The sequence below is a fragment of the Pongo pygmaeus genome, chromosome 19 (assembly GCF_028885625.2).
Source record: "Pongo pygmaeus isolate AG05252 chromosome 19, NHGRI_mPonPyg2-v2.0_pri, whole genome shotgun sequence".
In the NCBI taxonomy this organism is placed as follows: domain Eukaryota; kingdom Metazoa; phylum Chordata; class Mammalia; order Primates; family Hominidae; genus Pongo; species Pongo pygmaeus.
Window position 1 is genome coordinate 85,272,182 of NC_072392.2, and position 26,041 is coordinate 85,298,222.

General features: G+C 37.3%; 1 protein-coding gene across 9 annotated transcripts in view; it reads right to left on the reverse strand.

Moving 5' to 3' along the window:
- HELZ (helicase with zinc finger) overlaps positions 1 to 26,041 on the reverse strand; it is a 174,411-nt gene that overhangs the window by 10,880 nt on the left and 137,490 nt on the right. For all 9 annotated transcript variants that reach the window (XM_063656480.1, XM_063656478.1, XM_054459612.2 and 6 more), the window contains 2 exons: positions 25,376 to 25,892; positions 5,097 to 5,349 (listed from right to left, as the gene is read on the reverse strand). In XM_063656480.1, coding sequence (XP_063512550.1) covers positions 5,097 to 5,349; positions 25,376 to 25,892 — 770 coding nt within the window. The remainder of the gene's footprint in view (positions 1 to 5,096; positions 5,350 to 25,375; positions 25,893 to 26,041) is intronic.

Below are 26,041 nucleotides of genomic sequence, written 5' to 3' on the forward strand. Positions count from 1 at the left end.
AGGACAAGAATGGGAAGCATTTCCTCATTAGTCTCCTCTGAACACAGTAAAAGGTTAATATTAGACAACAGAGGGCGATAACAACAGAGAGGTGAGTTAGTTCCTCCTGTACAAAGTTTTCTCCCAACTATTCCACCATCTTTAAGGGTAGAGTGTCTAAACTGCACATTTAGCACTTGGTTTTATGTCCTTTAATATTGACTGTTATTGCTTTATGTATGTTAATCTTATTTCCCAAACTAGATAGCTCCTTGAGGGAGAGGACCATGCCATCTTTTTCACTGAGCTCTATGAGTATAGCGCTCTGCTTCTTGATGGCCCTGTGGTTAGCGGGCCACAGAGACTGTCTCTTCCTTCCTTGTGTTCATTTCGAGAAGAAAGTGTCCCATTGGAACATGCTTGATTCAGATTGGGCTGGATTTCTTTTCCCAGAAATTTCTGTATGTGTATGTGGGGCGGGGCGGGGGGGCGCAGGTACAGGCAGAGAGGGAAAGTGAGACCTTTAGCTAGATTACTTTGGAAACCAAAAGACACTTAAAAATACACAGAAGAGCAGAGTGATCAGAAGACCAATTTACAAGGAAAAGCAGGACAAAGGAGAAGGTACACAGAAGAAGCCATAGGCCCTGGAGGGAGATGTTGAGACCGTCATATCTAATGGCTATTTACCATGGGCCAGGCACTTTGTGCTATGCACCTTCCATGGATTAAACACAGTGACCAGAAAACTATCCAGCTTCCCTCATCAACCCAGCTGGCTCCCTGGATCTTATTTCCAGTAAAACTGTTTTTACCTGAGCTACTTTGGGTTGGTTTCTATTTCTTGCAATCAGATGTAGCTGAAGACAATCATCAAACAGAATGAACTCAGATATTTGATCTTCAGATATTTAGTGAGGTAGCTCTATCCTTGAGTTCAAAATAAGTAAAAAACTGAAACCACAAGAAACCCCACTAATATTTCTTTTTAAAACCCAAACCACAATGGTTCATTTCCTCTAAAACACACTAGTGACACCTGATGGAAGATACTTCACACTCGATATGACAAAGTTTCAAAAGCATGTTAACATCAGCAATACAGCTGTCCAATATAACATAAAACTAGAATTCAGAAGTTAAGGTGAAAATATTTCACGTTTTAGCTTTAGTATTTTATTTATTCAATATGCTAATTTTATAGTACTATTTAAAAAATTTAAAAATTCATAAAATTGTTCAAAATGATTTTAAAGCATTTAATATCTTTCTAGTATATTTATCACTTTTCCCTTTAAATGTCACTGATTTTGTGAATAAAACAATGGCTTTCAAGAACAATTAGTTTAACAAATATTTCAATATAAGTGTTTTTTGCTGTCTAAAATAATATATAAAATAAACATGGCTTGCATTGTTCAAGAACTTACTATTTTTATTTACTTTATTAAGACTTATTTAACCATGTTCTCAGTTTCATAGCAATGTAATTAGTTTTAACCATTTTTTTTTTTCTTTTTTTGAGATGGAGTCTTGCTCTGTCGCCCAGGCTGGAGTGCAGTGGTATGATCTCAGCTTACTGCCACCACCACCTCCCGGGTTCAAGTGATTCTCCTGCCTCAGCCTCCCAAGTAGCTGGGATTATAGGCATGCATCATCACAACCAGCTAATTTTTGTATTTTTAGCAAAGAAGGGGCTTCACCATGTTGGCCAAGCTGGTCTCGAACTCCTGACCTCAGGTGATCCACTCGCTTTGGCCTCCCAAAGTGCTGGGATTACAGGTGTGAGCCATCATGTCTGGCCCAGTTTTAAATGTTTTTAATTAAATAAATACTTAGAAAATAATAGTTTAGAGGCAGTTTAACCTAATGTCTACATCCTTGTCTAACCATGAATACAAGATTGCTACTAATTAATCATGTATATATTCCCAATAAGAGAAAACATTCTCTGAAACTATGAATTTCACTAGTCTTACAACTAATATTTTTCAAAATACACATCTCAGCCGGGTGCAGTGGCTCACGCCTGTAATCCCAGCACTTTGGGAGGCTGAGGCGGACAGATCACAAGGTCAAGAATTCTAGACCAGCCTGGCCAACATGGTGAAACCCTGTCTCTACTAAAAACACAAAAATTAGGCAGGCGCCTGTAATCCCAGCTACTCAGGAGGCTGAGGCAGGAGAACTGCTTGAACCCAGGAGGCAGAGGCTGCAGTGAGCCGAGATGGTGCCATTGCACTCCAGCCTGGGTGTCAAGAGCAAAACTCTATCTCAAAAACAAAACAAAACAAAACAAACAAACAAAAAACACATCTCTAATCTAAAATTTTCATCCCATGCACTAAAAGAAAATGTCTGCTAAAGTATGTCTTGTCACCAGGTAAGTGAACAGAAACCAAACATACCTGTGTTGGAGGAGGGATTCCCCACCCTCTGCAGTGCAACTGGGTCACCCCCTTCATTGCACAGGATCTAGTTTCATTATATCCTTTCTCCACAAGCATTTACTAAGAGCCTACAGTGCATTCAGTGTCAAAACGGGAAATTCAAAGTTTAAAAAGGCCAAAGATGGGGTTTCTATTTTAGGCTTACAGTTTAATTGTAAACTGATATCCATATCAAACACAATGATCTTTTAAAAATTTCAAACCAATATAATATAAACAGTTTTCTTCAAGCTCAAGAAATAAATCTCTAACTTCAGTAAGAAGTCTCTCATGTAATTATTTTATTTCTGATACCACTACTACAATTCTCTAAAAATAAAAAATTGATAAATAAGAAGTTGTGCTTCAGGACACTTGTGATTTGAATTAATTTTTTAATGCTAAACTAAGTGATACTTTCAATTTAAAAATACTACACTATGTCTCCAAGCAATGAAGAAAATAATGACTTTACATTTGCAGAAAAGATACCATAAATGACATGAGCATTTGCTCAGGAACTTTCTACCTTATCAGCTTGGGTCAGCTTTTTATTAATTTCGGCAAAAAGCTATCCTAAAACTTAGGTTAAAAAAAAGAAAGAAAAAGAAGAAGAGAAATGATGTTATCTTAAAAAAATTATAATAAACAAAACAACCAAAAAAGTAACAAATTATTATCACTGATTTGTAATGTAAATGTTTGCCAGGAAATTCAAATATGATAACATGAGTGAGTGTATTTATCCTAGACCCTGAAAGTGACAAAGCAGGCTCACACCTGTAATCCCAGAATTTTGGGAGGCCAAGGCGGATGGATCACTTGAGGTCAGCCTGGCCAACATGATGAAGCCCCGCCTCTACTAAAAGTACACAAATTAGCTGGGCATGGTGGCAGATGCCTGTAATCTCAGCTACTCGGGAGGCTGAGGCAGGAGGATTCGCTTGAGCCCGGATGGTAGAGGCTGCAGTGAGCTGAGAATGCACCACTGCACTCCAGCCAGGGTGACAGAGCGAGACTCTGTCTCAAAAACAAACAAACAAAAAAGTGACAAAGCAGCCAGGCACGGTGGCTCATGCCTGTAACCCCAGCACTTTGGGAGGCCGAGGTGGGCAGATCGCTTGGGTCCAGGAGTTTGAGACCAGCCTGGGAAACATGGCGAAAACCCCATTTCTACAAAGATAAACACAAAAATTAGCCAGGCATAGTGGCACATGCCTATAGTTCCAGCTACTTGGGAGGCTGAGGCAGGAGGATCATTTGAGCCTTGGGTGTGAAGGTTGCAGTGAGCCGAGATTGCACTACTGCACTCCAGCCTGGGTGACAGAGCAAGACCCTGTCTCAAAAACAACAAAAAGACAAAGCAACCCGAGGCAAAATACAGCGGTTTACTCGTAACAGGTACCAAAGAATGTTTAAAGATTAAAATGACAATGTCTTTTGCCAGGAAATAAAAGCAAAAGCTTTTAAATGTTTTCAAAAAAAATTTTTTTTACCATGTCTATTGTTCTAAAAATATGCTTGCATGGCACATACTCAAAAATGGGCCAGTTACAGAAACAACAGATTCACATTCTAAAGATGAACAAAATTTGTTTCAAACAAAAAAGTTGATGTTACTGGGCAAAAATTCACCACAAAGATCTCAGACTTGTTCACAAAGATCAACGTCTACAGCATACAAAGAGAAGGAATTAGAGAATTCAAGCAGTATAATTAGTTTCTTTACATTCAATATAAAAAAGAGAACAGAGGAAAGATCAAAGCGCATTCATCTTTAAGGCTAAAGAGGAAGACTCTAGATTTTCCATCATACAGTACAAGTTTAGAGTGTCTTACCCATTCCAATCCCTTTCTATGCCTTGTTTTTTAGCCATGGAGTTCTACAGTTTATCAGAATAAAGGAATAAACAAAAGATTCCTAAATCTCAAAATGTTAGACTTTACTGGTCTCTCTCGTGGCCAAACTCTATTATATACCAAACTGTCAACACTTTACTGACAACAAATCCTTGAAAACATTATTCATCTAACCAACTCCCACTCGCCCCCCTCAGCCCTGAAGGAAAAAAACCAAAAAGCAGAAAACAAACTTTTCCCAAACAAAGGTGATTCTATCTATTCAGAAACATGTTTTAAGCTCCATTTCTTCTTTCAATCACAGGTCAAAATGATCAGTTTCCATATATGGATATATCTACTAACCTTCTGGACATAAGATATGGAACCGGCCAGGTGCAGTGGCTCACGCACCTATAATCACATTTTGGGAGGTTGAGGCGGGTCGATCACCTGAGGTCAGGAGTTCGAAACCAGCCTAGCCAACATGGTGAAACCCCATTTCTACATACAAAAAATTAGCCAGGCGTGGGTGTGTGTGCCTGTAACCCCAGCTACTTGGGGGGCTGAGGCAGGAGAATCGCTTGAACCTGGCAGGTGGAGGTTGCAGTGAGCCGAGATCACGCCATTCTACTAGCCTGGGCGACAAGAGTGAAACTCCGTTTCAAATATATATATATATATGGAATCAATATAGTCCTAAATTGCACACCTATGAGCTATTAGCATCATTAAATATTGTTCAAAGATGATAATGCAAATTGGGGGCAGGGGGTATAGAAGAAAAACTCCACAGATATCCGGGAGCTGAGGAGTACAGATTAGTTTTAGCCACCAACTCTGTCTTACCTATCAACTCTCTGGGCTGAGCTGTCCTGCTGGATCCATTGCACGGAATGTTCTGATAAGGAGTAGATGAGGTGGTGTTTACCCAGGACTCCGGGGATGAAAAGTTGAAAGAAGATTGGTTACTGTGGTCCTGAAGCTCTTTACACTGAGCCAGACTGTCTTGAGGAGTGCTTACTTCTTCAGAACAAGGTTGAACTGAGCTAGATGAGATTCTTCTTTGGTACAAGGGCCGACCAGGTCCTCTGGGCTCATACTACACAAAGAAAAAGAACATTTCATAAATCAGTGCACCTTGTGCCATAGTCCTCTCTCTTTTCACTCCATAGCAATCTCACTATATAAAGTAAAAATTCTCAAGAATATACTGTGACTGTGAAACCCTCCCTCCACCCTACTCCCACCAAAAAGAAAAAGGGCAGGGGAGGGGACAGGCTAGGCTCTGGAATGGTGTCAGAAGACCTGGGCTCAAAACTCAGTTGTGTTCCTCACTGCATAGTCCTGACAATACATGTCTGATTTCTGATTCTGTTTTCTTATCTGTAGAATATGGGAATTGAAGTAGTTGTTTTCAGTTCTAAAATTCTATTGACATTTTAGATAATAGTAGATTAAGAAAAAGCATGAAGGAACAAATCTGCTCAAAATTAAATGGGTAAAGTACAGTCAGTTGAGTCATGGCCCTCTTGAGCAGAGTCAGCTATTCTACACTTATCTCTTGGGCCTTTCCTTCATAACATCACAATTTATTTTTCTTTAGACCTGATGGCAAGATGTGATTCCTCCTGTCCAACGTAAGTACTCTTGACTGGACTCCACTGCATTTCTTTTAGTCAAACGTCAAATGACACAGAATACTCATTCATTTATCCAAAAAATATTTTATATGTTTGAAACCCAATTAACTTACTCAGTATTTTCTCCTCCCTAAACTCCCTGTATTTGCACAACCCAAATTCCTTTAACCCTTCCGACAAGATCTATGTGGCAGCCATGTCAAGATTTTTTTATAGTTACCCAAGTGCTTTTCGTTTTGTTCTTGCCAGATATTGTGATCAATATTCAGAGTCAATTCTAATGGCAAGGCAGTGTAGAGCAGTGGTTAGGTATCAGCCTCCATCTAAAGCCAGACTGTCTGGGTTAGACTTCAGGCTCTGACTTTTATTGGCAGTGTCACCTTGGGCAACTGATTTAACTTCTTTGTAACATGAATTACCCACAGTCCCCACATCTTGGGATTGTTGTGAGAATTAAATAAGGATGCATAGCATTTACAGCAGTTCTTGGCACACAGGAAGGGTTCATTGCTATATAATTATTTTAATGTAATATATAAAGATAAGATTCCATGTTCAGTCTCAAATGACAGAATGGGATTGGTGTTTCATTGCCCCTTTCTTTTTCCTCTTTTCTTTTTTGGATAGCAAATAATAAATCTGCTGTTCAGTCTGCGGTCAGTTATGATTCTCAGAAATTGTACTTTCACCACTGTTGTTAGCAATAATTGGAAATCAGGAACTGGAAGCTGGATTAAAAAGAAGGCAGAGAGATGAACTGGCATAGCAATAACAGGATGGCTTCTGGAAATATAAAATAGCACAAGCAGACATTATCAAGCCAATTAAATGTGAAAATTGTGGGGGTAAGCACTGAGAGTATTAAGTTAAAGTAGATGGAACCACTAGGATATAAACTAGGGAAGAAAATGGGTCTGGACTGGCTGCCCTTGTGCGGAGAGGCAGGAAAGCCGCGAGGAGAGCAATTCTCTCGCTATTAAGTTTTGAGTGCCTCCATTTCCACAGTCTTAGCTATTGAATGGAGGAAGGCAAGAGGTAGTACTGCCATCTGGTTAATTTCTTTTTTCATATAATTTTATAGATCTGTTTCTAAGCACAGTATCTCAATTCATGTTTAATTTTACTCTGCTTTAAAGGCAATTGTTTTCAATGGTCAAATCATTATGAATTTGATTTGGTTTTCTAGAATATTAACCATCCAAATTAATTTAGTGTCAACTAGGAATGTAATCAGCACATTTGAAATTTCTTTGTCTAAGGCATTCAATTACAGTAGTGAGTAGAATAAGTAACCTTTCTAAACTGCACTGTGTGCTCTATGCCTGACAACCCTGGATCACAATGGCTGCGCAGCGTGTCTTTTTTTTTTTTTAAATCAAGGTTTGTAATGAAGACAATCAGCTCATAAAATTGAAATGTAGTATTTCTTTCTATGACTATCCCCTGAGTGTTTAGTCACAATCTTCAGGGGATTACATTCTGAAGTTTTCATATGTGAATACTAAAGTACAAAACTAACGTTGGGTATGGGCTCAGAAAGAGCAGGTTATGATAACCAAGTCTCCTGGTGATACAGAACACTAAATATACTCTCATGAATTTCAGGCGTTAACTTTATAAGCCCCTTTTCATTAAATAACGAACATACACAAACCAGTAGTATAAACGAAAACCTTTTTACAATGAATAGACATATGAACCAGAAAGCTTAAAGGAAGAAAATGAAAACTCAGAAAGAAATGGAAGGCTGATATAAGAGACAATATTCAATTAAACTTTATAGAAACTTTATATCATTTGTATCTTCCAAACTGAAATCCAAAATAATCACTCAGTTGACATGCACAGCAGGCTCCAGGGAAGTATTGTATAACTTGTCTACAGTATTGACAGAGATAAACATGTAGATAAAGTATGAAATTCAATTTCAAATTATGTTTTGAATATGATTAATTTTTAATGTCAGAAAAGCAAAACCGAAACTGGAAAATTTTTTAATGCTTTTAAAATTAGATATATTGGAGATTATATATATATATATAATATTATCTATCTATATATATATATAGATAGAGAGAGAGAGATTGATTGATTTTTGTGTGTTGACCTTGTATCTTGTGACCTTGCTAAATTCACATTAGTTACAGGAATCTCCCAAGGAATTGGGAGATTCCTTGGGCTTTTTCTATACTGACAACCATGTCATCTGTGAATGGAGACAGCTTCATTTCTTCCTTCCCAATCCCTAATGCCATTTATTTTCTTGCCTTATTGCGCTGGCTAAGACTTCCAGCACAGTGCTGAAGAGGAATGTTGAGAGCAAATGTCTTGCCTTATTCCTAATCTTAGAAGCACTAAATCTCTCACCATTAAGTATGATGGTAGCTGCAGGATTGTTATAGATGCCCTTTAACAGGGTGAAGAAGTTCCTTTCCATTTCTAGTTTACCAAGAGTTTCATCCTGAGTGGACCATGCATTTTGTCAAATGCATGTGGTTTCTATGTCTATTGATATGACTGTGTGATTTTTCTCTTTAGATTGTTAGTATGGTGTATTACATTAATTTATTTTCAAATACCACACCAGCCTTGCATTCTAGAGATAAGCCCCCCATGGTCATAGCACATTATTCTTTTCATATATTGCTAAATTCAAATGGCTAATGTCTTGCTGAGGATGCTTACATTGATATTCATGGAAGTGGATCTGTGATTTTCTCTGTTTGTACTGCCTTTATCTAGTTTTGGTATCAGAGTAATGCTGGCCATATACAATAAATTGAGAAGTGTTCTATTCTCTGGAAAAGATTGTGTAAAAGTTGGTGGTTTTCTTCTTCACATTTTTGGAGGAATTCCATGCTAAAACCATTTGGGCCTAGAGATGTCTTTTTTGGAAGGTTTTAATTACAAATTCAATTTCTTTAACAGTTATAAGACTGTCCATATGCCATCTATTTTATCTTTGGTGAGGTTTTAAGGAAGTGGTTCATTTTATCTATGTTGCTGAATGTATGTGCACAGAGTTGTTTGTAGTGCTCCCTTATTACCATCCTTTCTATGTCTACTGGGTCTGTAGTGACCCAGTCTCCTTCCTAATATAGGTAGTTTGCATCCTCTTTTTGTCTTTGTCAATCTTGCTAAAGGTTTATCAATTTTACTAATCTTTTCGAAAAACTAACTGGGTTTTATTGATTTTCCTTTATTGCTTTTCTGTTTTGAATTGTATTAAATTCTGTTCTCATCTTTGAAATTCCCTTCCCTCTGCTTGATTTGAATTTATTTTGCTCTTCCTTTTCTAATTTCTTGGGGTATAAGTTTTGATTATTGATCTGAGATCTTACTTCTTTTCTAATATAAGCTTTTATTAAATTCTAATACAAGCTATAAATTTAAATTCTAATATAAGCTATAAATCTCCCTCTGACATGGCTTGAGCTGCATTACACAAATTAGGACAGGCTATATTTCCATTTTCACTCAATGTAAAACATTTCTAATATTTCTAATAAAGAACCTTCCATTGGTCAAAGATAGGGGACAAGGTGTCAAAATGTATAATGACTACAATAAAGTAAAAACTCAAATACATAATGATATCAAATAATAATATTCAAAGTGAAAAAAGAAGGGGAAAAAAGCCTCAATGGTCATCCTGAGGCCTGCTAAGGCCTCAATTCATTACTCTGAAAATTGACTAATAAAGGGCAAGGATTAAACATTTATCCTTCCCTTTCTATATAGACTATATTTTAGGCAGTAATTAAATATTCAATGAGGAAAAGTTCTCCTTTATAAAAGAAAAATAAATATAAAAAATTCAAAGAAGTTTTAAATAATCATTTTGCCATTCTAATGAAACAACAGATCTAAGCAACAATCATCAACAGCTGCTAAAATCTGAAAGGCTGCTAGAAATTTTAACATCAATAGATCAGAATGACATCATCTGATCACTGAAACATACTGATCAACTTAACATAGCTAAAGTGGGAAAATTGGATATTATGTACATCTTTAAACATGTAATTTAAAATGAGACATTACATACTGCCTGGTAATTTTTCACTGAAATATCATAGGTATCCTTCCATGTCATGAACACTCTTATAGTATCAGATTTAATAAGTTGCATTTTTTCTTCATTTACTTAAAACTAATCTATTTAATTTCCCCAAGATTTGAGGAAGAAATCCTTGATTATAGAACACTTAGGGTCTACTAACTTATTTCAATTTAGCTCCCCCTCAAATTATCATTTTCTGCTTAAAGCAAATATGCTACAGTTTGGTAGATCAGTACAGTTCCCTAGAGAGAAAAAACTAGATGGAGCAAGGAGAGGACTACCACTATAAGATTAAAAATAATCAATTTATTAACAAGCCAGATAACGTGTGATGAATAAACTGTAGTTTACAACAGTAATATCTGTGGGTTCATATCTATGGGTTCATGTGATGTAATCTATTGAAAAGCACTTGATAAATTATAAAATCATTTTTTAAAAGCATGATTCCCAGTTAATGGTGGCAACTGGCCCAAGACTCCACTAAAATAATAATAAATGAATATTATAGATATACAACAATCAAGACCATGAGACTCGTCATCAATAGAGGACACATTTCCAGAATACATGGAGACTGCATGGAGGAATGGTGTCTGTGGAAGAAGAATGAAATTATAGCTACCACCCAAGAAGGGAAACAATTCACCTAGCAGAATTCCTCAGAGGCTTGCGCCTCAGAAATGCCAACTAATATAAAATGAAAGGAAGATGAAGGGATAAAATTAGGGGGGTTAAATGAAAGTCTATACAGGAAACAGCTGGACTCATATTATACTCCTTCTCACAACAACAGTGGGACACAACCAGCCAGGTACCTACAATACAGACAAAAAGATAAAGAGACAGACAAGCAAAAATCCAGCAAAAACGAAGGGCTCCACATGGATTCAAGCACTAAAAAGTCCCCAGTGAAAGGCCTGCCAGGCAATACATCCTGTGATATATACAAAACTCCCAAGTTGCTTTTTAGTGAAAGATAATCAAGCGGCCGGGTGCAGTGGCTCACGCCTGTAATCCCAGCACTTTGGGAGGCCGAGGTGGGCGGATCACCTGGGGTCAGGAGTTTGAGACCGGCCTGGCCAACATGGTGAAACCCCATCTCTACTAAAAATACAAGAATTAGCCGGGAGTGGTGGCGGGTGACTGTAATCCCAGCTACTCAAGAGGCTGAGGCAAGAGAATTGCTTGAACCCAGGGGGTGGAGGTTGCAGTGAGCCAAGATTGTGCCACTGCACTCCCACCTGGGTGACAGAGCAAAACTCTGTCTCATAAAAAAAAGATAATCAAGGATTACCAGACTTTTAAGGAAGGTCTCCAGCATAAAAGATAGTCCCAGATAAACAAGTTGAAAAAAGGGAGGCCCGGAAAGAAACAATAGTGATGTTTTAAAAATATTTTAGAACATTGTTTTAGTTCTTATTAAAAATCAAAAACAAAACAACAACAAACCCTCTAACTGGTGTTCTCAGAAAGGCACTGCAGAAAACAAGATGTTATGAAAAAGGAAAAAGCTCAGAATAAAGAACTCTTGTGAGTTTAAAACCTAAGGGCTCAAATATTAAATGCAATAGAAGTTCTTGCAGATAAAATCAAGGAAATCTTCCTGAAAGTAAGAAAAAGTACAAAGGTATCAAAGTATGACAGGAAATAAAGATTTGGAGAATCTAGGAGGCCCAACATCTTATTAAAAGAAGTTTCAGAAAGTGAGACATGGAGAAAAACAATGCTAGAAAATTATCAAAAAAAAGATTATTAATAATAGACAGTTTCACACAGTTGAAGGATATGAGTCCTTCTCTAAAGCAATGCTGTCCAAAAACCATTTCCTGTGACGATGGGAATGTTCTGTGTCTGTACTGTTCCGTAAGGCAGCGCCTTGCCATGGGAGCTCCTGGTCAGTCAAAATGAGCCTACTAGGACTGAGGAACTCAATTTTAAATCTTATTTCATTCCTAATTATAACCTATCCATCAAGAATTCCTGTAGGTTCTACCTGCAAAGTAGATCCTGAATTTATTTCTTACCATTTCCACTGCTACCCCACAGTCCAAGCCACAATCACCTCTTGCCTAGATAACTATAACGTCCTTCACTATTTATTTTATATTATTTTTAAAACTTTAAACAAATAAATTGCATTATTTTCATACAATTTTTAAAATAATTTTAATGTCATTTTAGCCTTATAAAACTCAATCATAATGACAGAAGCAAAAATTTATCTTAGTTCCCAAAACTCTAGTAGATTTATTTCTAGGTTTTGTTGTCTCCCTTAAAAGAAAGATACAGACCAAACTCCCGCAACATGTAATTTACCCATATAACAAACCTGCACGCGTACTCCACTGAACCTAAGATAAAAGCTGGAAACAGCCTGTAGTCCCAGCACTTTTGGAGGCCGAGGTGGGCAGAGTGCTTAAGTTCAAGAGTTCGAGACCAGCTGGGTGACACAGGAAAACCCCGTCTCCACCAAAAAATACAAAAATTAGCTGGGTTTGGTGGCATGCATCTGTAGTCCCAGCTACTTGGGGGGCTGAGGTGGGAGGATCGCTTGAGCCTGGAAGGCAGAGGTTGCAGTGAGCTGAGATCATACACTGCACCTCCAGCCTGGGTGGCAGAGGGAGACCTGGTCTTTAAAAAAAAAAAAAAAAAGAGAGAGAGAGAGATACAGGCATACCTTGGAGATATTGCAGGTTTGGTGAGAGAGAGAGAGATACAGACATACCTTGGAGATATTGCAGGTTTGGTTCCAAACTACCGCAATAAAGCTAATACTGCAATAATGTGAGTCATGTAAATTTTTTGGTTTTCCAGTGCATATAAAAATTATATTTATACTATACTATAATCTATTAAGTGTGCAATAGCGTTGTATGTTTAAAAAAACACAGTGTATAAACGCAGGCATGGTGTCACATGCCTGTAGGCCCAGCTACTTGGGAGGCTGAAGAGGAGTATCACTTGAGCCCATGAGTTTGAGGCTTAAGTGAGTTATGATTCGCACCCATGAATAGCCACTGCACTCCAGCCTGTGCAACATAGTGAGACACTGTCTCTTTAAGACATTTTTTTTTAAATGTATATGCCTTAATTTTAAAATAATGTATTGCTTGTGATTCTCTGGCTAAAAAAGTAAGAACAAAAAATATATACTGTATTGCTAAAAAATGCTGACTGATCAGGGTGGTGGTTGCTGAAGGCTGAGGTGGCTGTGGCAATTTCTTAAAATAAGACAATAATAAAGTTTGCTGCATCAGTTGACTCTTCTTTTCACAAAAGATTTCCTTATAGCACACAAAGTTGTTTGATGGTATTTTACTCACAGAACTTCTTTCAAAATGGGAGTCAATCCTCTTAAGCCCTGCCGGTATTTTATCAACTAAGTTTATGGAATATTCTAAATCCTTTGAAATCCTTTGTTGTCATTTCAACAATGTTCACAGCATCTTCCCAGGAGTAAATTCCATCACAAAAAAACACTTTCTTTGTTCACCCATAACAAGAAATTCCTCACTGGGCTCAGTGGTTCACGCCTGTAATCCCAAAACTTTGGGAGGCCAAGGTGGGAGGATCACTTGAGGCCAGGAGTTCAAGTCCAGCCTGGGTAACACAGTGAGATACAAACAAACAAACACCAAAAACAAAACAAAACAAAAAAATTAGCCAGGCATGGTGGTATGTGCCCATAGCCCCAGATACTCAGGAGGCTGAGGTGGGAGGATTCGGGGTCCAGGAGGTCAAGGCTGCAGTGAGTGATGATTGCACCACTGCACTCCAATCTGGGTGATGGAGCAAGACCCTTCTCTTCAAAAAAAAAAAAAAAAAAAAAGGGAAGAAATTCCTCATCTATCCAAGTTCAATCATAAGATTACAGCAAGTTAGTCATATCGTCAGGCTCCAATTCTAATTCTAGTTCTCTTGCTATTTCCACCACATCTGCAAGTTACTTCCTCCACTGACATCTTGAACCCCTCAAAGTCATCCATGGTGATGGAATCAACTTCTTCCAAACTCCCGTTTGTATTGATATTTTGACCTCTTCCCAAGAATCACAACAAGAAAGCGTTTTTGGCAATACAGTATATATTTTTTGTTCTTAAATTTTTTAGCCAGAGAATCATTAATGGCATCTACAATGGTGAATCCTTTCCAGACGGTTTTTAATTTACTTTGTCCAGATCCATCAGAGGAATCACTATCTGTGGCAGCTATAGCCTTACAAAATGTATTTCTTAAATAAGACTTGAAAGTCAAAATGACTGATTGATCCATGGGCTGCAGAATGGATGTGTTAGCAGGCATGAAAACAACATTCATGTCCTTGTACAGCTCCATCAGAGTTCTTGGATGACCAACTGCATTGTCAGTGAGCAGTAATATTTTGAAAGGAATCTTTTTTAAAAATCCCCCCCCTCCCACCACCAGCAAAGCAGTAGGTCTCAATAGTGGGTTTAAAACATTGGTAAACCATGCTGTAAATGAATATGCTGTCATCCAGGCTTTATTGTTCCATTTATAGAGCACAGGCAGCATGGATTCAGCATCATTCTTCAAAGCCTTAGGATTTTTGGAATGGTAAACAAGCACTGGTTTCAACTTAAAGTCACCAGCTGCATTAGTTCCTAACAAGAGAGTCAGCCTGTTCCTTGAAGCTTTGAAGCTGGGTATTGACTTCTTCCTCTCTACCTAAGAAAGTCCTAGACAGCATCTTCTTCCAATAAAAGGCTGTTTTGTCTACACAGAAAATCTGTAGTTTGGTGTAGCCATCTTCATCAATGATCTTAGCTAGATCTTCTGGGTAACTTGCTGCAGCTTCTATATTAGCACTTGCTGTTTCACCTTGCACTTTTATGTTATGGGGATGGCTTCTTTCCTTAAACCTCATGAACCAACCTCTGCTAGCTTCCAACTTTTCTTCTCCAGCTTCTTCATCTATCTCAGCCTTCACAGAATTGAAGAGAGTGAGGATCTTGCTCTGGATGACGCTTTGGCTTAAGGGAATGTTGTGGCTGGTTTGATCTTCTAACCAGATCACTCAAACTTTTCTCCACATCAGCCATAAGCCTGTTTCATTACATTCTTATCATCTGTATATTCACTGAAGTAGCACTTTTAATTTCCTTCAAGAACTTTTCCTTTGCATTCCCAGCTTGGCTAACTGTTATAAGAGGCCTAGCTTTTGGCCAGTCTTAGCTTTTGCCATGCCATTTTCACTAAGCTTAACCATTTCTAGTTTTTGATTTAAAGTGAGAGACATGCAACTTGTCCTTTTACTTAAATAGAGGCCTTGGTAGCGTTGTTAACTGGACTGATTTCGATACTGTTGTGTCTCAGGGAACAGGGAGGCCCAAGGAGACTGAGTGATGGGGGAACAGCAAGTCAATGGAGCAGTCAGAATACACATAACACTGATTGCTCAAAAACAATCACAATAGCAACATCAAAGATCACTGATCACAATAGATAAAGAAATAACGAAAAAGTTTAAAATACTGTGAGAATTATCAAAATGTGATACAGAGGCACAAAGTGAGCACGTGCTGTCAGAAAAATGGCGCTTATAGACTTGCTCAAAATGGGGTTACCATAAACCTTCAATTTGTAAAAACTATAATATCTGTGAAATGCAATAAAGCAAAGTACAATAAAACAAGGTATGCCCATATACTGAAATAAATGTGACTTTGCAACACAGTGCATCAAAATCAATTTGGGTCTAAATTTAAAAAATGCCATTTGAAGCATCTCAGAGGCAAGGGCACTTATAATTTACAGATAGTATTTTCCTACCAAGCAATATTATTTTCCTATACATCCATATACAAGGTCATAGAAGGGATACCAGAACGAATACAATATTACATCTCAGAGAAAAATGTCAGGTTCACTGCTGTGACATTTGGAGCTACCTTGAATCTATCTGACTCTTGTTTACTCTTCTTGAATATGAAACAGTGAATTAACAATTATAGAGCACAACAGCTCTTACAATGAGCAAATGTTGGGGTGGATAGGAAATAAAACAGTTTGCAGTAAAAGTTTACTCTTCGACCCATAACTATTTGCATTTTCTCTGAAGATTCATAATTATTAAAACTACATAAATTTTCCAGCTTTTGGAAAAAATGTAATGCTGGAGAATGTGTTTTATTCTTAAAGAATGTGGAGAAATTAAGTACATTTCTGATATTTGAGATCTCTAATCATTTGAGCAGTCAAACATTTAGCAGCTACAACTGGATACATTTCAAGAAATCAAGAATTCTAAAATGAACTAGCTCCCTTTCTCCCCACCACCCAGAAAAAATAAAAGGCAAATTTTACACAACTGAAGATTGAATTCTTCACAAGAACATAATTTTGCTTTTCCCCCACATCTAGTTCTGTGTAATTGCAATCATTTCTCATTTTCTAAGAATAAATCTTACTCATGGAATAGAGATCTGAAGAGCAGTGTGATGCTTCAGAAACAGCATGGGACTGTCAGGAGTCTCTACTCCCTTGAGTTAATAACTGCTTAAGTTACAAGTCCTTTAATATCTTTGTGCCTCGGTTTCCTTTTAAAAGGGGGGAGTTAAATGATCTTTAAGGCCTGACTAGTTCCAAAGTTACAAGATTTAAAGTCTTTGATAAATCAAAGTCTTTTTCAGTAAGAATGTATTTTAACTTTTAATTAAAAGTGTCCAAACAAAGCCAGGCGTGGTGGCTCACACCTGTAATCCCAGCCCTTTGGGAAGCCAAGGTGGGCAGATCACCTCAGGTCAGGAGTTTGAGACCAGCCTGGCCAACGTGGTGAAATCCCAAAAAAAAAAAAAAAAGAAAAATTAGCTGGGCATGGTGGTGGGTGCCTGTAATCCCAGCTACTTGGGAGGCTGACACAGGAGAATTGCTTGAACCTGGGAGGCGGAGGTTGCAGTGAGCCGAGACTGCACCACTGCACTCCGGCCTGGGTGACAGAGCGAGACTCCATCTCAAAAAGTAAAAATAAAAATGTCCAAACAACATCTATCATCTTTAACAACCATCAACAATTTGAAAAACTCGCTAAAATATTCCAAGTGTGATGACAAATCCAGGCCTATTTATGTGATTTCAATCCAGAAAACTACAGGACATGCTAACTGACTGCAATGAAATGGATTCTGGGCAACAAGTTTAAAATGTCCTTTTTTCCTCTGCCAGTGAGTACTTCCTATACAGTAAAGGCCCCCAAACCAAAATTTTAGAAAAACATCCATAGCCTACAAAAGAAAAATATTTCTGACAGAGAAATCCCTTTACATCTCCATCAACACTGTAGTTGTGTGGGCCCCTAGGCTGTTTAAACATACTTTCCTTCCTTTCTGTTCTCATTTCTTATTTATTCTTATTTCTATTCTTATCTCTTATTTTCTTTTCTTATTTCTTGACTTCGTTTCCTATTGCTTTCGCCCAGTTCTGTTTCAGGAAGTAAGTATTCCTTCTACATACATCTTCAGCCAATCAGATTGTTCCTTTATTTTCAGATGGCAACCCTACCAATGACTGATGCTCAGGTTTAATTTTAGAGTCCTCAGGTCTTAAATAATTTCACTAATGTTGTTTAAAGGCTCATTTACCCTGCCAGAGAGATTCTTAAAAAGATTTTGGGTTCAGTATCAACTCCATATATGATTGTGTGTTTACAAATATGCTTCATGTTTTACTGTGAGATCATTATGGTACTACACATATAATCACGATTTTCAAATTCTGCTAATATTTCTTTCCAAATATTAAAATGTAATGCTAACATTTCAAAAGCCATTTAATACATGAAATCTAAGAAAGAAGGAAAAAACTAAACTACAAAACTCATGTATAAATTTTTACTGTTAAAGATAGTTTTAGTTTGAGTAAAAACTCCTAATTTGCTTACCACTGTCTTATAATATATACCTCTAATATATGACGTTACCAAGCCATTTCACCTGTGTGTATATAAATAGATAACTGGGGAAAGGTCAGCAACTTAATTAATAAGGGCTCTATTTATAATTATGCTATTAAAGCTAATCACCAAGTAAGAGCTAAATACACTAGTTGAAATTCTAAGTCTCATTAACGATGGTGCCAGAAATTTTAATTAAAATAGAACATCTCATTTAAATGATTAGCTTTGATAATTTAAGCATGAATAGAGGTCTAATTTATTAATTTGCTGATCACTGTTACATGCATTAGATGGTTTATTAGATATCATACATTAATGATCTCTTTGAGAAGCTAGGTCAGAGAAGACAACAATATTTCTACCTCATTATACAACACAAGTCATAAGCTTTCACCATCTATTTCTAAAGTGAGAATAGGCAATAATCAACTAAGATTATAATCTTCAAGATACATCTGTACAATACTTTCCTCTATAAAAGAGAAATTGGGGGAGTCACGATGATTAGACAACAGTATATTGAAATTAAAATTATCAACTAATTTAAAACTAGAGTTGTTTGAAAGAAAAAATGAAAATAAATAGATGGCTCAAAGTGTCTTTGTTGAAAAACCAACACACAGAACAAGAAATAGTTCAAAGCAGACACATCACTGAAACATGTATGTCATCTCTAAGATGATGTAAGTAAATGTCGATTTACTGAAAGCTGATCAAAATAAGTGACTTACTAGCATTCCATTTTTATCAGAAAGCCATTATGATATCACCACTACAACACAAAAATGAGCCATTTCACAAGCCAACTCTGAGACTTTTACAAAGATGCCTTCAAAAAGGATTTTCTATTTATTTCTTATGAGCACTTTTAATCAAACTACTCCATAGTGAAGCACATCTTAAATGGCAAAAGCTTTCCTTTGCACCAGTATCAACATTGCTACATAATCGTTTTGAGAATTTGTCCCTGAAGATAAAATGACTGAAAAGTATAATGGAAAAAAAAGGTCCCATTAATAACAAAAACAAAACAAAACGAATCACTCTAAGAATATTGGAAATACTCAAGATTTAAATGAAGATGCTACAGATTTTTAAAGAGCAACATTCAAAAAATAAGAGAGAGAGAGAGAGAAAGAAGAGAGAGGCCAGGCATGGTGGCTCACACCTATAATCCCAGCACTTTGGGAGGCTGAGGCCGGCGGATCACGAGGTCAGGAGATTGAGACCATCCTGGCTAACACAGTGAAACCCTGTCTCTACTAAAAATATTAAAAAATTAGCTGGGCGTGGTGGTGGGCACCTGTAGTCCCAGCTACTCGGGAGGCTGAGGCAGGAGAATGGCATGAACCCGGGAGGCGGAGCTTGCAGTGAGCCCAGATAGCGCCACTGCACTGCAGCCTGGGTGACAAAGCCAGACTCCGTCTCAAAAAAAAAAAGGAAAAATAGAAGAAGAGAGAAAAAGGGAGGGAGGAAAGAAGGAAATAAATTAAATGAGAAGTTTAAAGTATTTGTAAAGATAAAATTTCCCTCAATTTAAGCTACAAGTTTAATGTAGTTCAAATAAAAAGCCAAGAAGGGTGTGTAGAGGTGGGACAGAGGAGGAGGAAAGAGTTCATAAAGTTATTTTAAATTTTTTTTAGTAGAAAAACCACAGAATGACCCTCCTCCCCCATTCACTCCATGCCCCACTTATAGAAACTGGAAGGGAAAAAGTAATAAGGGAGACTTTAAACTACTGGGTTAGAACGCCACAAAATCTCAAAAATTAAAACAGTATAATTCTAGTACAGAAACTTATAGATGAAGAAAAACACAAAGTCCAGAAATAGATCACAATATGTAATGAAGAAATACATCTTACTCAGAGGTTAGAGTATTAAATTATCATGCAAAGTGAAAAATCCCACACAGATAAAAATTACCTTTGAAAAATCCTTAATCATGCCAAAATTACTAAAAACCGAACTTTTGGAAGCTCAGAGGTCAAGAATTAACTTCTGTTGTTTCTCTCTGCATTTCATTTTTCACTACCCCCACCCCTCGGAGCAAGTATGATACAGTGCTATTGCAAAGAATTTGGAAAGTGACATCTCTTTAGTGAGAATGTAATAATTCCAAAAAGACAGGAAGACAACTGGCTAAACGTCTGGAGAAAATGTAAACCCTAATCCCAAGCCTACACTAGCATTTAAAATCAAATTGGAGCAATTTATCAATCTATTGGCAATTGGCTGGGTCTACTGCCTGGCTCAGGAGAAGATGGCACTTTGCCCTTTGTTGTCCTCCTCATCCCATCACACCTGTAAGGAGCGGAAGTGGGAAAGGATGCAGGCAGTACTGTCAGACCACAGCGCCCAGCCTTAGCCAAGCAGCCAAGGGCCATGGCTTTTGCTGCATTTGAGGTGGGGAAGGAAAACCCATGGAGTTAAACCTAATTATCTACATGAGAATAGTCTAAAAATTGAAAGTAGCAAAAAATGTTACAGAATGGGACCAAGATCCCATTCAGTGGTGATACAGGTGGGCACAGCAAGTGGGGGAAGGGCAGAGAGAAATTGTTTCAAGTTTCCCCAACAAATAATCTCCCTCCATTAATGGATCATACATTCACATCTATAAATGCTAGGAAAGGCTAAATGTTACAGTAGGTATCTTTGCCTAGTTAAATTATAAATAATTTCTCTAACTTTACATTTTCTGTGCTGGCCATGTATTTCATTTGTCACAAGAAAATCAAAATTACTATAAAAAGAAAAAACAAGTGAAACATAATGTAACCAACCATTTCCATTTAAATGAACTGTTACACTAACATCCAGATATCATCCCACAAGATTAATCTACTAAGTTTTCTGGGAATAAAAGAATCCATAGTGGGAGGGAAAAGACTTTTCTTTGTTGTTAACGTTAAAGAAATTATTTTAAAAGGTTGGAAATAAACAGCAAGCACATCAATCATTCACTTTGTGAGATGATTCATGCAAAAGCATTTTGAACAAAGTTACCCTAATACACTGAAAATGTGAAAATCTGCAATGTGCTAAAAAATATTATCTTTGTCAAATAAATTTTTCAGTGTTGTCAGTGAATCACTCATTTGTGAATCTCATGCAACAAAATAAAACTGACCAAATGTTTTTGCAAAAGTAAATTTCACTCTAAGAACCCACTGACAATGAAAGGTACTTATTCACACACACACAAAGATAACAGAAATATCAGACATTAAGAGCACCAAGGTACAAAAAACTTAAATTCCAAAATTAAGGCCCATTTAAAAAGATCAATGACTAGATTATTCAACATGAAGTATTATTTAGTAAAGTACAAAACTTCATAAAACCTATAAAAACTCTTGCACACAGTTCCCCCTCATATCATGAACTCATTTGGCAGGTTAAATAAAAACATAAGTGATATCAGCAAAAATGGCAGAGTGAGAAACTCCAAAGTCCATCCCTCCATAAAAACAGAAAAAAATTGGCAAAAGCTGTCATAATCCATTTTTTGGGAACCTAGAAACCTAATTAAAAGCTTGTGGCAACCAGAAAAACAATCAAGAATTAAGCAAGAAAAAGAAATAAAAGGCATCCAGATTGGAAAGGAAGAATGAAACTATTTTTATTTGTAGATGACATTATCTTCCATATAAAAAAGCCTAAGATATCTACCAAAAAATCTATTAGTTAATAGAGTTCAGCAAGATTGCAGATACACAATCAATATATCATCATGTGGTTAAACACTAGCAACGAACAATCAAAAAATGAAATTAAGAAAACAATTCCATTTACGATAGCATGAAAAAGAATAAAATGCTTAGGAATAAATTTAACAAAAGAAGTGCAAGACTTATACTTGGAAAATTACAAAATACTGTTGAAAGAAATGTTAAGAGTCCTGAACAAATAGAAAGATGTCCATGTTCAGGTACTTGAAGACTTAATATTATTAAGGTGGCAATACTCCCCAAATTAATCTACAGATTTAAAGCAATTCTTTTTTAAAATGTCAGCTGGCTTTTTTTCTGAAGAAATTGGCAAGCTGATCCTAAACCTCACATGAGAAAATTCAAGGAACCCAGAATAGCCAAAACAATCTTCCAAAAGAACAAAATATAAGGACTCATACTTCCAATTCCAAAACTTACTACAATACTACAGTGTACAACACAGTGTGGTACTGGCAGAAAGGCAGACACACAGATAAATAGAATACAATGGAGAATCCAGAAATAAACCCAGCATCTACAGTCAACTGATTTTTGACAATGTTGCCAAGACTATTCAATGGGGGGAAGAAGAGTCTTTTCAAAAGCGGTGCTGAGAAAACTGTATGGCCACATGCAAAAGAATGAATTTGATACCCACCTCACACAATATACAAAAATTAACTCAAAATGGACCAAAGAACTAAGAACCAAGTGTAAGAGGTAAAACTATAAAACTATAAAACTATAAAAAGGGGCCGGGTGCGGTGGCTCAAGCCTGTAATCCCAGCACTTTGGGAGGCCGAGGCGAGCGGATCACGACGTCAGGAGACTGAGACTCTCCTGGCTAACGTGGCGAAACCCCGTATCTACTAAAAAAAATACAAAAAAATTAGCCGAGTGTAGTGGTGGACACCTGTAGTTGCAGCTATTCGCGAGGCTGAGGCAGGAGAATGGCGTGAACCCGGGAGGCGGAGCTTGCAGTGAGCCGAGATGGCGCCACTGCACTCCAGCCTGGGCAACAGAGCCAGACGCCACTTCAAAAAAAAAAAAAAAGCTATAAAAAGGAAATGTAAAAGTACATCTTTGCCATCTTGGATTAGGCCAGGGTTTCTTGGATATGACACCAAAAGCATAAGCAGCCAAAGAAAAAAATAGATAAATTGTAGTTTAGCATCAAAGGACACGATCAAGAAAGTGAAAAGACAACCCACACAGTGAGAGAAATAACTGCAAATCATATATGAGATTAAGAGTCTGTACCAGAATATATAAAAAAAAAAACTCTTATAACTAAGTAACAAAAAAATAACCATTTTTTTAAACGGCTGAAGCATATGAATAGACATTTCTCCAAAAAAGATACAAATGACCAAGAAGCACATGCAAAGATGTCAACATCATCAGTAAATAGGGAAATGCAAATCAAAACTACAGTGAGGGCTGGGCGCGGTGGCTTACGCCTGTAATCCCAGCACTTTGGGGGGCTGAGGGTGGATCACCTGAGGTCAGGAGTTTGAGATCAGCCTGGCCAATATCGTGAAACCCCGTCTCTACTAAAAATACAAAAAGAAAAAAAAAATTAGCTGGGTGTGGTGGTGGGCGCCTGTAGTCCCAGCTACTCGGGAGCCTGAGGCAAGAGAATTGCTTGAACCTAGAAAGCGGAGGTTGCAGTGAGCCAAGATCATGCCACTGCGCTCCAGCCTGGGTGACAGAGTGAGACTCTGTGTCAACAAACAAACAAACAAACAAAAACACTACAATGAGATCCTACTACACGCCCATTAGGATGGTTATAATTTTTTTTACAAAGCGAGTATATAGAGAAATTGGAATCCTCATACATAGCTGTGGGAATATAAATGTGCAGAGAACACAGTTTGCAGTTCCTCAAAAGGTTAAACATAGACTTACTACATCACCCAAGAACTCCACTCCTAAGTTACAGTGTGGATGCACTTCAAAAGCCACATACTGTATGACTCAATTTTTATAAAAGGCCACATACTGTATGACTCAATTTTTATGAAATGTCTCCATAGACACAGAAAGTAGCTTAGTGGTTACTAATCTGAGAGTGGGGAAATTGGGGTGTAACTGCTTAACAGTTATGGGGTTTCTTTTATGGGTGATGAAATGTTCTGGAATTAGACAGTAGTGATGACTGTATAACATTGTGAATACACTAAAATCCACCAAATTGTACAATGTAAAATGGCTAAAATGGTGAATTTTATGTGAATTTTATTATAAATAGCTAAAACATCACTTAACTGAAAATTACATTACTGCTCAGTTGTAAAACTACTGTTCATTATAATCTGAAAGACTGTCAGATGTGTGCCAAATTTTTGTAAAGTATGGTTCCAAAATTCTAGATCCTCACAATACATATATGTAGATACCAATTCATCTTTATTATGCTTCTAACTTACTTTAAGAGCCTAAAATCACAGTAAGTTGTTTTAATGACAGCTATACAGAATGAGCCAATCAATGAATACTGGGACAATTTGAACAGACTGCCTCTAAATCCCTACAAATAAGACATACAGCTTTCCCTATGAATCTTGACTTTTAATTAGCATCTATAGCAGGCAACTTGTAAAATGTGAATCAATTATTTCTAATGGCCTTTAGATATCATTCTGAAACTGCCAAAATGAAGCTAATATCAAAAAAGCATTTTTCATATATCAAAATTAGAAATCTTTATCCTGATTTAAGATGTCTCTGTCTAATATGACTACAACCAGCTATACACATTCTTATCTTTAATCACTGCAAATTTAATGGGATCAGCTAGACATTTTTATAGCCTACACCACATGGTACTGCTTTGGAAGTTTTATAACCTGGAATTACTAAGTTTTTCATAGCAAAAAAAGTCCATAAAGATGCTCTTTAGAAATATCTAAGTATTTTATTTTATTTTATTTTATTTATTTATTTTGAGACAGAGTCTTGCTCTGTCGCCCACACTGGAGTGCAGTGGCACATCTTGGCTCACTGCAAGCTCCGCCTCCCGGGTTCACGCCATTCTCCTGCCTCAGCCTCCTGAGTAGCTGGGACTACAGGTGCCCGCCACCACGCCTGGCTAATTTTTTCTATTTTTAGTAGAGACGGGGTTTCACCGTGTTAGCCAGGATGGTCTTGATCTCCTGACCTCGTGATCCGCCCGCCTCGGCCTCCCCAAGTGCTGGGATTACAGGCGTGAGCCACTGCGCCCAGCAGAAATATCTAAGTATTTTAAGATAAAATTCAGTTTAACTTAAAATGCTTAGTTTAGCACAGTCAATTTTATGTTAAAAATCTGCAAATTCTGATATTTGGGAATCAGAGTCCCTGGGTCTAACAAAGCACCAGGCTGAGTGGCAGGAGAAGGAGCACAGCACTTGGAGCTGGCACTGGCTGAAAAGCCAGCATCTTTGGAAAGTTCTCATTAACAAATTTATAATTAACACATGTAACTTAAAGCAAAAAGATGAATCACTAAAAGCCATTTCCTCAGATTAAAAAAAGACAAAGCTCCTTGAATACAGTCCTCAGATATTCAATATTTTCTTTAAACAGCAATAAAAGACTTTTAAGCAGCTTCATGTTTCAACAAAAGTGTCCATTTTACAAAATCTGAAATACAATAGGAGGGTGGCAATTAAAATAATTCCCAAGAAATGATTATCTTTAATACGCTGTTAAATTCAATAAGATCTGTGCCTTCCTATTATCAAATCAATAAATAATGATATTTTTCACAATCAACTAATAACAAAAGGAAAAGAAGAAGACATTTACCTCTTCTAAGCTAGGGAGCGAAGAAGAAGATACTGTTCGAGATGACAATGGGTGAAATGGCTCTTGACCAACAGCATGTTGATGATTCTGTATTTGTACAAAAGGGTTCTGCGGTGGCCTGTGAGGCAATGGAGGTAGGCCATAGGGAAAACCTGGCCCCATTAGGTGATTCTGCTGCAAGTTAGCAAAAGTCCATGCTCCATCAGGTGCCAGGTATTTCAAGGGAGGAGGGGCAAGGTGTTCAGATGGCAACGAGAAAGGTGAGTTGAATATCTGGGGTGGGAGGCGCTGTGGAAATGCTGGGTTGCTGGCTACTTCAATGTCTCTGCTGTTATCATTAAAGTTAGAAAAGTGGCTACTGTGGTCTGTACTGGATGGGGGAGATGGGACTGCTGGTGGGCTTCTACTCTGTACTTGTCTATATTGCAAAAGTCTTGACTGAGGTGGTGGCATTTCAGCTAGTTCCCGTGTTTCACTTTGATCACGATGAGACAGTTCTCTGATTAAGTCTTGAAACCTACATGAAAACAATAAAATACGAGGAGAAAACAAAAGGCTCCATCACATTAAGGAGAGCTTAGACAACTATACATGTATTTTCAACAAACAAAATCATAGTACCAGTAACTAGAACTGGCATTAATTCATCTCAGATGTAAGCATTAA